This window comes from Panthera uncia (assembly GCF_023721935.1).
Source record: "Panthera uncia isolate 11264 chromosome B3 unlocalized genomic scaffold, Puncia_PCG_1.0 HiC_scaffold_1, whole genome shotgun sequence".
Lineage (NCBI taxonomy): Eukaryota > Metazoa > Chordata > Mammalia > Carnivora > Felidae > Panthera > Panthera uncia.
In genome coordinates this window covers 838,591-848,998 of record NW_026057582.1, presented here as the reverse complement: position 1 = coordinate 848,998, position 10,408 = coordinate 838,591, and the positions used below count along the sequence as shown (strand labels likewise).

At 70.2% G+C, this 10,408-nt stretch overlaps 1 protein-coding gene across 1 annotated transcript; it reads left to right on the top strand.

Annotated features, from left to right (window-relative positions):
* The first annotated feature begins 1,233 nt into the window (after positions 1–1,233).
* On the top strand, positions 1,234–9,857 carry PLD4 (phospholipase D family member 4). The gene is made up of 10 exons (XM_049612005.1): positions 1,234–1,350; positions 3,093–3,286; positions 3,665–3,848; positions 3,990–4,110; positions 4,515–4,642; positions 5,207–5,407; positions 6,023–6,162; positions 6,304–6,469; positions 6,558–6,654; positions 7,161–9,857. Exons 1-10 carry the CDS (start codon positions 1,324–1,326, stop codon positions 7,361–7,363), a joined length of 1,461 nt encoding a protein of 486 aa, XP_049467962.1. The 5' UTR covers positions 1,234–1,323; the 3' UTR covers positions 7,364–9,857.
* The last annotated feature ends 551 nt before the right edge of the window (positions 9,858–10,408 follow it).

Sequence of the window (10,408 nt, the reverse complement as noted above, 5' to 3'; positions counted from 1 at the left end):
GTGTTCACCCCGGAAGCTAATACAACGTCATGTGTCAGTTATATTCTCAATAAGAGGGGGAGGGGACATGACAAAACTAAGAAACGAGAGAAGAAAGAAAGAGCCTTGTGATGCCACGGCCGAGCCGGAAAGCTCCTCCCAGAGAGGTCCGCGAAGCCGACGCAGAGGGAGGGGCACCGAGGTCTGCTTGGGTCAAGCCACTGAGGAGCTGGACGTGTGGCCCCAGAGTGTCAGCCCTGGGCTGCTTGCTGGGAGCAGGGCCGAGCGTTTTCCTAGCACAGATTTCGCGTCCCTAGCGGGGGACCCGCGGCTGCAGCCCCCGCAGCCATCCCTGCCCCCTCTGGCTCGCAGGGGGGAGAAAAGGGGAGGAGGAGGGGCGCGGGAGGATGGGTTTGGGATGGTGTCAGGAGGTGGGCTGGCAGGAGGCCGGGAGGGCCGGAGGGTGGAGACCCCGAGAGGCTATCGGTGCCCTCAGGACGGAGCCTGCAGAGAGCCCCCGCCCCTCCCCACTCGAGGACACAGCAGGCGAGCCAGGACACCCTCGCAAGGACACCCTATCTGCTGGCGCCTCGACCTTGCGCTCCCAGCCCCCAGAGCTGTGAGGAGCAGCTGTGTGCTGTTTACCAGCCCCCGGGTCCTCACTGTCTTGTTATGGCAGCCTGAACAGACTAAGACAAACCAGAACTATGACCCGTTACCATCAAGGAATCGCTGCTCTTGTGAGGGGCGGCACTCGTGTGGCGATCCTGTAGGGAATCTATTCGTTTCAGTCTTGATACATAAGTGGAAGTGCCCTGTGGGACTTCTGGGACGTCCTTCATGCCCCTAGGACGCGGAGGTGATGGCTGAACTCCAGCAGCCTTTGTGGAGCCACGAGGCTGTGGTCACCTCTAGGGAGTGGGAGCTGAGAGCTAGAGGGACCTGGCTCCCAGTGGCCGTGGAGCCCACCCCGTCTCCCGGCCACCAGCCCCTAAACCTGGTTAGTGGGAGAGAGAAGGGGACAATCAGGCCTCCTCGGGTCTCTGTGGCCGGCAGCAAGCCTGACCGATACCCAAGCCTGTGACTAGAGAGTGCCTCCCCCGGGAGGGGCAGATTTTCTCTGGAGGTGAAAGTTCGCAGGCCCCCCCCCCCCCCCCCCCCCGGCTGGCTCACCCAGCTCCAGATGTCTGCGGGAGGTGCAGAGGGAGGTACTCAGGACAAAGAGGAAGTGGCCAGAAGGGGAAGCAGCAGCTACAGAGAGGAGGCAGGTGGGCCGGGCTGGCGGCCGCCAGAACCCGCCCGCCCTCACAGAGCTGGGGGCCTGCAGTCTGCCGCTGGAGCAGGATGCACGCCAAGGCAGGAGCCCCAGGGGTAAGTGCCAGCTGCGCCACGGCCGGGCGGGAGAGCCAGGCGGAGGGCCCTGGAGGCAGGCTGCCAGCAGCCCTGGGCCCGGGGGTCTCCAGGCCTCCCTGCTTCCCCCTCCGGCCTGTGCAGCCGGGAGCAGCAGGGCCTCGGGGCGTCCCGGCCAGCGGACGGCAGGCCCTCTCCCCTGCCTGGGCCGGGCAGCCTCGTCCCACGCTCTGCGCCCTGCAGGGCAGGAAGTCCACGCCTCCAGCCATGACCTCTGACACCTGCAGGGTCCCAGGGCTGCCTGCCGCGGGGCCGGGGGTGCTTGGAGCTGCCCCGCAGGGTCTCCCCGCCCACTGTGCTAGCGCGTCACCCTCTGCCCAGCCCTGGTCGCCAGCGCTGCGGTGGCCCAGGGCCGCCCTGCGTGGCCGGCCTCCCAGTGTTGTTCCCAGTGGCCGAGAGGAGATGATGTGCTCTGGGCATCAGTGGCCGGGGTGGGGGGTGGGGCGGTGCCTGCGACAGCTCCAAGTCCCGGATGGGGGCCCTAGGGCTCTGAGCTGCCCTCTGCCTGGGACACCTGGGGGACAGGCCCTTTTCCGTGTGGTGCATCCGGGGAGGGTGTGCAGGGATGTCCCTGGTGCCGCCTTGGCCCCGTCCCCAGCCCGGACTTCACACCGACTGCCTCTCCTGAGAGTGAAGGCCTGGTCGCGGACCCGGATCCCCCAGGTTGGGGGGGGGGGGCGGTAGGGGCAGCCCCTGAGCTCAGCTCTGCCAGGTGGAGGGGGCACCTCGACGCCCCGAGCTCCCCTCCGGGGGACTCTGGCAGGCGGTGCTGTCAGACCTCCCTGGCTCTGCCTGAGGCCTTGTTCTGGCTTCTGGGGGTCCCCGCCGCCCCCTCACGTTCCGGCTCAGGGCAGACACGCCTCGTGCGGCTCACCGCTCCCCACACTGAGGCAGGCCAGCGTACCCCGTGGGGGGCGGCCTTAGAGCGAACCCCAGGCTGGAGTCGGAGGCCGAGCTGGTTCCTCTGGTCCCACCCACAGAGCCCGTGCGGCCACGTAAAGGTCTGTAAGGGGGGCCCGGCTGAAAGCAGAAGTGACTCCGGGACTCGACACACATGTGGCTGAAAGAAGGAACCGAGATTCAGACACCGACACCCCCCACCAAGAGGGAAACTGAGAGGGGAAAACAGCCCGAGGGCCGGGTCCCGGGTGCAGACGGACACACGCACGCACACGCACACACACGCACACGCACACACGCCTGCTCTCCAGCCTCCGCACAGAGACCACCACCTGAAGGCCAGGCCGCCCAGGGGGAGGGCAGCGGGGCGCCGCCTTGGGCGGGACGGGGAGGCCTCTGTGGGGGCCCCAGCTGCCCGGGCACCGCGGGGCCATTCCAGGCGGGGCTGGAGCTCCCGGTGACGCCACAGCCCATGGGACAGAGGCCAGTGCGGTGGAACTGGGGGCCCAGGGGAGGGGGCCCTGAAGCCTGGCCGAGCCCCAGGCCAGACCAGCAGGGGCTCTGCACCTGCTCGCCTCCCTGTCTCCGGGGGGCCTGGGGGACAGCATGGGGTCACAGAGTGCGCCCCAGGCCCCCCGACCCCCCGGCACAGTGGGCTTGGGCCCTGCTCGGTGCCAACCTCGCCAACCCCTTGCCTGTTGGGCCCCACCCCGCCGCAGGCCTGGTCCTCTTGGGGGCCCCGGAGGGGCCACGTCAGCCCACGCCATCTGGGGACCCCACAGTGATGCCCTTCTCCCCTTCAGGTTCCGGGAGCGCTGGCTGTGCTGTGGCTCGGTGCCATGACCCTGGCCTACCTCCTGTGGCAAGGGCACCTGTCCCCCACCTGGAGCCAGCTGCACCCCGAGGAAGGGCCCACCAGGCCCCGGGGCCACGGCTCCAGCCCCGCCCAGGAGCCCCTGCCAGGGGGGGCCTGGCAGCAGCAGAAGGACGCCTGCCGGTGAGTGGGCTTCTCGGCTCCCCACCCCGCCCCCCGCCCCCGCCCCCTGCCCCGGGGTGGCGCCCCTGCTCCCACCTGCCCGCGCTTCCTGCGCGTAGCCCAGCCCGCACACTCACCACCTCCGGTCCAGCCCTTCCCTGGGGCCATCTTGGGCCGCCTCCAAGGGCCTCCGCACCGGTAGGCGGCCCAGACCCAAAGCCCTGCTCAGGCCCACAGCCCTCCAGCGGCTCAGGTCTGCCCGGCCCACTCTGGTGGCACCCCCTGCACGCACCCTCGGCCTGGGCGGGGCCCCACGTTGGCAGCGGCCCCTCCGGCTCGGCCGGCCGGCGGGGACGGAGGTAGACGGAGGGGACGCTGGCCCCTGTGCCCCTCCTGCAGGCTTGTCCTTGTGGAAAGCATCCCGCAGGACCTGCCCTCCGCGGCCGGCAGCCCGTCTGCCCAGCCCCTCGCCCAGGCCTGGTCGCAGCTGCTGGACGCCGCCCAAGAGAGCATCCACGTGGCCTCCTTCTACTGGTCCCTCACGGGGCCTGACATCGGGGTCAACGACTCGTCTTCCCGGCCGGTACGACCGGGGCCCGGCTCGCCCCCTCCGGGCACGTGTCTCTGGCTCTGAGCCGTGGGTGTGCAGGGCGGGCTCCTGGGGAAAGGTCTGGGTCCCTCCGGCTCCGCAGGGGTCACCCTCACGGCCGGCCTGGCCCCGCAGGGAGAGGCCCTTCTGAGCAAGCTGCAGCAGCGGCTGGCCAGGAACGTCTCCCTGGCCGTGGCCACCAGCAGCCCGTCGCTGGCCAGGAAGTCCACTGACCTGCAGGTGCTGGCAGCCCAAGGTAGGCGGCCGCCCGGCCTGGGCCTCTGAGCCCTGGCGTGAGTGCGGCACCCCGGGACAAGGGGAGAGGCCGGGAAAGGCCGCCCCTGCTCCCCTCGGTCGCTAGGAGGGCGGGCGGCCAGGGCCGGGGGGTCATTTTCCGCAGGGTGGAGCGCAGGGTGGGGCTGGGGCTCGGGCGGGCAGCTCAGCCAGGGAGCAAGCGGCCGTGGGCGCAATCCGTGCAAACCTGGGCTCCGGACTTGGGCTGCCCGGAGGGATCCCGGGCCGGTCAACGCCTCCATTTCCCCACCTGTAAAGTGGGGGCGCTGATGGCATCGGCTGAGGACCGATGTGAGGGTCCACACGTCGACCCGACGTACAGGGCTGAGAGCCAGCCTCGCCACAGCGCCCCCAACTCTCGGCCAGGTGCCCAGGTGCGGTACGTGCCCCTGCGGAAGCTCACCGGCGGCGTCTTGCATTCCAAATTCTGGGTCGTGGACGCACGGCACATCTACTTGGGCAGTGCCAACATGGACTGGCGCTCCCTGACACAGGTGGGTCCGGAGCCCAGCGCGGGGAGACACCCGGAGCTTGTCCGCCGCCCACACTCCCGGGGGCTCGGCCTGACGTCCCCTGCAGCTCACCATCAAGCGGGGCCCTGCGGGGAGTCGCCAGAGCCGGGTCGGTAAGGCAGGGGCCCCGGTGGCTGCTGACACACTGAGCGACACCACGGCGCCCCTGGGGAGGCCGTGCCAGTCACTTACACGGACGCCTGCGGACCACGTCGAAACCCAGGGCAAGGGCGGGGGTGGCAAGGACAGCTGAGTCTGTGGCCGGACCGCGACACAAAGAACGATTTTACGCATTTCCTGGTTTTTTTGCGAGACGCGTGTGTCGCTGTGATTACTAGAACCCAGTGCGCGAGAAGAGCCGGGAGCCCTGGGCACCCCCACCTCATCGCCTCCCCCGAGCACGCTGTCCGTCGTGGCTCCTGCGGGTGACGCTGCCTGGACCCGCTGCCAGTGGGGGGGGGGGGGCTGCGCTCTGCCTGGGGGGCCACACGCGCGCACACGCGCACCCCGGGGCCGCCTCCCGCAGCCGCTGCCCTGTCCCTGCAGGTGAAGGAGCTCGGCGTCATCATCTACAACTGCAGCCACCTGGCCCGGGACCTGGAGAAGACCTTCCAGACCTACTGGGTGCTGGGGGCGCCGAAGGCCGTCCTCCCCAGAGCCTGGCCTCGGAACCTCTCGTCCCACATCAACCGCTTCCAGCCCCTCCGGGACAGCTTTGAGGGGGTGCCCACCACTGCCTACTTCTCGGTGAGAGGGGCTGAGGAGCCGGCCAGACCCCCAGGGAGGTCTGGGGCAGGTCCTCGGGGCACCGGTCTGGGAGGCCGGGGAGGGGAGGGACCTAGCTGTAGGGGAGGATGCCAGTCATCACCGTCCATGGGAGACAGGCAGCCTGGGAGGTGGCAGGGCACCCTGGGGTCCTGGGAGCGGCGGGGGGGGGGGGGGGGGCTCCAAGCACACTGCTGGGCGGGCTCGAGGGGCCTCGTCTTGGGACCAGGGAGGGTGGGGGAGGAGGAGACCCAGCATGGAGCCCTGGAAGGCCTGCACGGGTTGGGGGGGCAGGGCCCTGACAGACACACGCCTCCCGGGCACAGGGGGCTGCTTTGTTCCAGGAAGTCGGGCGAGCTGGGCCTGGGGGGAGGGGGGTGCGGGGGGAGGCCCACCGGCTTCCAGGCTCTCCCGCCAAGACTGGGGGCCGCCCCGAGTCTCCCCCCCTCTCCAGGCAGCACCTCTCGGTTTCCTCCAGGTTCCCAAACGCTGGGGCGGGGCGGGGGGTGGGGCGCACGCTAGGGTCACAGGTCCAGAAAGCAAACGGCTCGGCTCGGGAGGGCCGGCTGTGCCCTCAGGGACCCCCTCCCCGAACAGGCATCGCCTCCTCCGCTCTGCCCGCACGGCCGCACCGGGGACCTGGAGGCGCTGCTGGCGGTGATGGGGGGCGCCCGGGAGTTCATCTACGCCTCGGTGATGGAGTACTTCCCCACGACGCGCTTCAGCCGCCCTGCCAGGTGGGTCCGGGTGGGAGCCCGGCGGCCCTGCAGGGTGGAGGCCCCTCCGCTGCCGTTCCCCGTCCCGCGGGGGCCCCTGCCCGCCCGCGGCTGGCAGGCAGGGACCCCGCAGGCCCGAGACCCCGACCCTCCCTCCCCCAGGTACTGGCCGGTGCTGGACACCGCGCTGCGGACAGCGGCCTTCAACAGGGGCGTGCGCGTGCGTCTGCTGGTCAGCTGCTGGCTGCACACAGACCCCAGGATGTTCCCCGGCCTGCGGTCCCTGCAGGCTCTCAGCGACCCCGAGGCCGGCGTCTCCGTGGACGTGGTGGGCACCCACTCCCTGCGCGGGACGGGACGCGGGGGGCGGGGCGGCCCCGCCCCTTCCTGACCCGCCCCCTCTCCGTTCCCCAAAGAAAGTCTTCATTGTGCCCGTGAGGAACCACTCCAACATCCCGTTCAGCAGGGTGAACCACAGCAAGTTCATGGTCACCGAGAAGGCGGCCTACATAGGTGAGCAGCGAGGGCGGTGGGCGGTGGGCTCGGGCCTGGGCGTCCCCGGGCCCTCGAGCCTTTCCGGGTGCCAACTGTACGGGACGCGGGGGCCACATAAACCCACAGAAGGGGGCCGTGGCCCTCGAGCGTGGCCGGGCCGGGGTGCCGAAGGCGACACTGCCCTTCTGTCCAGCGGGGGCCCCTCAGGGCCGAGGGCTAGGGTGCCCGGCGGGGCTCCGAGGACCAGGCGGCCAGCCCCGCTGCGACCCGGCCCCACGGGCAGGTGGCGAGTCCTGAGCACAGGGTTGTCAGAGCCCTGAGTCCGGACCCCCGTCCCAGGAGGCTGTGGGTGGAGCCTCACACACCAGGGGCCCTTGCCCCGCCCCGAGCCGCACCTGAGGGGACGCCAGCGGCCGTGCACACCTGTCCCCGAAGCTGTGGCTGAGCCACACACCTGGGCCAGGCGGCAGAGTCCCTGTGCGAGCCCGGTCGTCAGGGACTCTTCCCCACCCCACCCCCCACAGGCACCTCCAACTGGTCGGAAGATTACTTCAGCAGCACCTCAGGGGCAGGCCTGGTGGTCAGCCAGAGGGCCTCCCGAGCTCGGCCGGGGGTGCCCACCGTGCAGGAGCAGTTACGGCACCTGTTCGAACGGGACTGGGATTCCCCCTACGCCGTGGGCCTGGACGGACAAGCCCAGGGTCAGGACTGCGCTTGGCAGGGTTGAGGTCCAGCCACACCTGATTCCCCGGCCCCATGGCTCCCGGTGGCCTGTCCCCACCCTCACAAGCCCCGCTCAGGCCCAGGACTTCCCAACTCCTGGCAGGTGCAAACTGTTTGCCAGCCCTCAGCTCTCTGAACCATCCCCTCTTAAACCTCACCTCCTGTAGAGAGCCCTCCAGGATGCTCCCCCTTGATCTGAGAGCCATAGTCCCCACCCACAAGGGGGGGTTGCTTCAGAAGCCCCCTGCACCTCCCTGCCTCTCTGTGTGAGTCCCACATGGGCTGCATCCCCTCCCGCTGGCCCCAGGTCGGAGTTCAGCACCCCCGACCCCTTGAGGGTCCACACAGCTGCCGGGTGAAGCTGCTGTCTGCCCGTGTGCCATGAGAGCCGCTGACTCTCGCTGCTGTCCGGTCCCTGCCCGCAGGAACCAGGGGACGGGGCAGGGGCAGGTGCCGGGACAGGGGGACCCAGGACTGTGAGGGCGGGTCTCGGAGAGGCGAGGTGGGCGCCTGGGCCCGTGGGGTGGTCCTGGTGCGTAGGGGGTCCAGGACTCCGGGCGTCCAGAGAACCTGGTTTTGAGCAGGGGGCGGGGGCAGGGTGGGGACTCGGGTACACGCGTGCTGGAGCCCCCTGTCCTGGGAGCTGCCCTGCAGAGGCGGAGGCCGACACTGCAGAGGCAGGGTCTGAATCCCGTCGGACACCTCCCTCAGCTCCCGGCCTCCTGCCGGACCAGAGGCCTGTCTCTGGCACCCCAGCCTCCGTCACCTCCTGGCTTCTGGCCAAGGCTTTGGAGCCCACCTGGCCCGTGGAGACCCTGTGGCCGCCCTAGGCTGGAGCTTGGGGCTGGCTCAGTGGTCCAAGGGACACTGGACGCCGAGGGACCTAAGGGAGTGGATACAAGATCCTCCTCTCCCCACATCTTGGGGCTCCTCCTCCCTGCCTCACCCGGTCCCCTCTGCCCCGGAGAGAGCCGGACGGGCTGGGGTGGGGCACCTTACCCATCCGCATCCTCATCGGTGAAGAGGGTCCCCCAACCCAGCCCGCCTCCCCGCCCAGCCCTGCACGCGTCCGGAGGGGGTGTCTGGGGGCCACGTGGCCCTGCAAGGCGTCCAGGGCCTCTGGGAGCTGGTCTGCGTGTGGGCCGCACTTGACCCAGCCAAGCCCCAGCGGCTGCCCAGCCTCCCACCCTGGGCTCACGTGCCGCACGGCAGCTCCCCTCCGGAGCAGACGCCATCCGAGACCCGCTCTGCTCTCCAAGGCTGCCGGTGTGGGTTTGCCCTCTGCTTCCTGTGTGTCTCAGAGCGCGTGGCCTGTCCCCAGGCTCTGTGCCCCAGGCCATGCTGGGATGACGGGTCCAGTGGCCCGGTGGCCATCAGCCAGTGGAAGTGGTGGCCACACCTCGGTGGCAGGCTTGAAGGCCTGCTCCAAAGCAGACCCCACGGGAGACCCAGTTTGACGAGCCTCAAGAGACGCCCCGGGGGGCCTTGATGCGGCTGCTTCCGGGGGGGGGGGTGGACACACCCTAAAATGGTCCCCACACCCCCGCCTCCCGGACCCACACCCGCGTGTGATCCCCTCCGCTTGGGGGTGCGGAACCCCTGCCTTCGCCTGTAGCCAATAGAGTGTGCGGCGGTGACCGTGCGACACAAGCTTGTGCCGGCGTCTTGCTGGGAGTCTGTTCCTTGCGGGCGTGAAGGAGCAAACCGCGAGGCCGAGGCCGGGGCGGCAGGGCGCTGACGGTGCCCCGGGCACACGGAGCTGCCCCACTGAACGGTGCGAGCCACGAGAGCCCAGCCCCGGCTCGCAGCCTGTGGGACCCTGAGCAGAGGACCCAGCTGAGCTGTGCTCGGATCCCTGACCCACAGGGAGGGACCGGGAGGTCTTAAATGCACATTGTCTTCGGCTGCCGGTCTGTGGGAGCACGGGGACGCAGCCTGGGTGGGTCCACGCAGCATCGAGGCCCCGTCGGGAGACTCTGCGGCCCCTCCGGCCTCCGGCGCCAGGGCCCCGGGGCCTCGGGTCTTGACCCCAGCTTCAGGGGAGGCGAGACCCCCCCCCACCTCCGCCGTGGAGTCAGGCAGACCCCCACGGCGGGGTCCCCAGGAGGGCCGCGCTCACCGTGTCTGCAGGACGGAGAGGAGAGGGAGGCTGCCGGCGTCTGGACCGTGGGATGGCCTCACTGGACTTTTGGGACAAAGACCCCACCGACCTCCTTCTCCGTCCTCATTCATGAACTGCCCAGAGGCCTCGTGCCCACTTGCCAGAGGATTTCACATCCCCTGACTTGGGTGGCTCACCCAGCCCGCCACAGGGAAAGGCCCATGTGCGCAGGGGCAAGGGGGAGCGCTCCAGCCCTGCTCCTCCTTGCCAGGGCGGCACCGCGTGGGGGGCTCCCAGCCCAGCTCTTCGCTGCTGCACCCTCCCCTCAGCCCGAGAGCAGCCCTTCCCCTCGGGGGGGCGAGGTGGTGGGTCTCCGGGAGCCAGCAGGGGCAAGAAGGGAGGGGAGAGCGGGCGGGTGCCCTGGGCCCAGGACGGGGGGGGGGGGGGCGGGGGGGGGGGGGGGGTGGAGAGCTGACACGGGGGTGGGGGACCCTGGAGCCTCACTGCTGCCCCCCCATGTGTTCCCCGTGGCTGCTGGGAAGGAGGTGAAGGAAGGCCTCCCAGACGGCCTGTCACAGCCAACTGCCCTGCTCTGTCCCTGTCCTTCCTGCCGAGCAGTGGCAGCGTGGCCACACTGAGCTCCCGGCCTGCGCCTCCTTCCTTTCGGTCTCTCACAGCCGCTGACTTGAGAAGGATCTGACGGACACGCGGGTAAGCGAAGGTCTGCTCTAAGATCCCCCCCCCCCCCCCCCCCCCCCCCCCCCCCCGCCCCGAACTCTCTCCTACAGCAACTCGGCCCAGACTGGTTCTGGGCGTGCGTGGGGAGCCCGAGCGGAACACAAGACCTCGCAGCCAGTGCTGTGGGTGCATCCTGTCCTTTATTGCCCATCTGGGGACAGCCAGGGAGCTTCCGCGGGGGGGGGGGGGGGGGGGGGGGGGGGGGGGGGG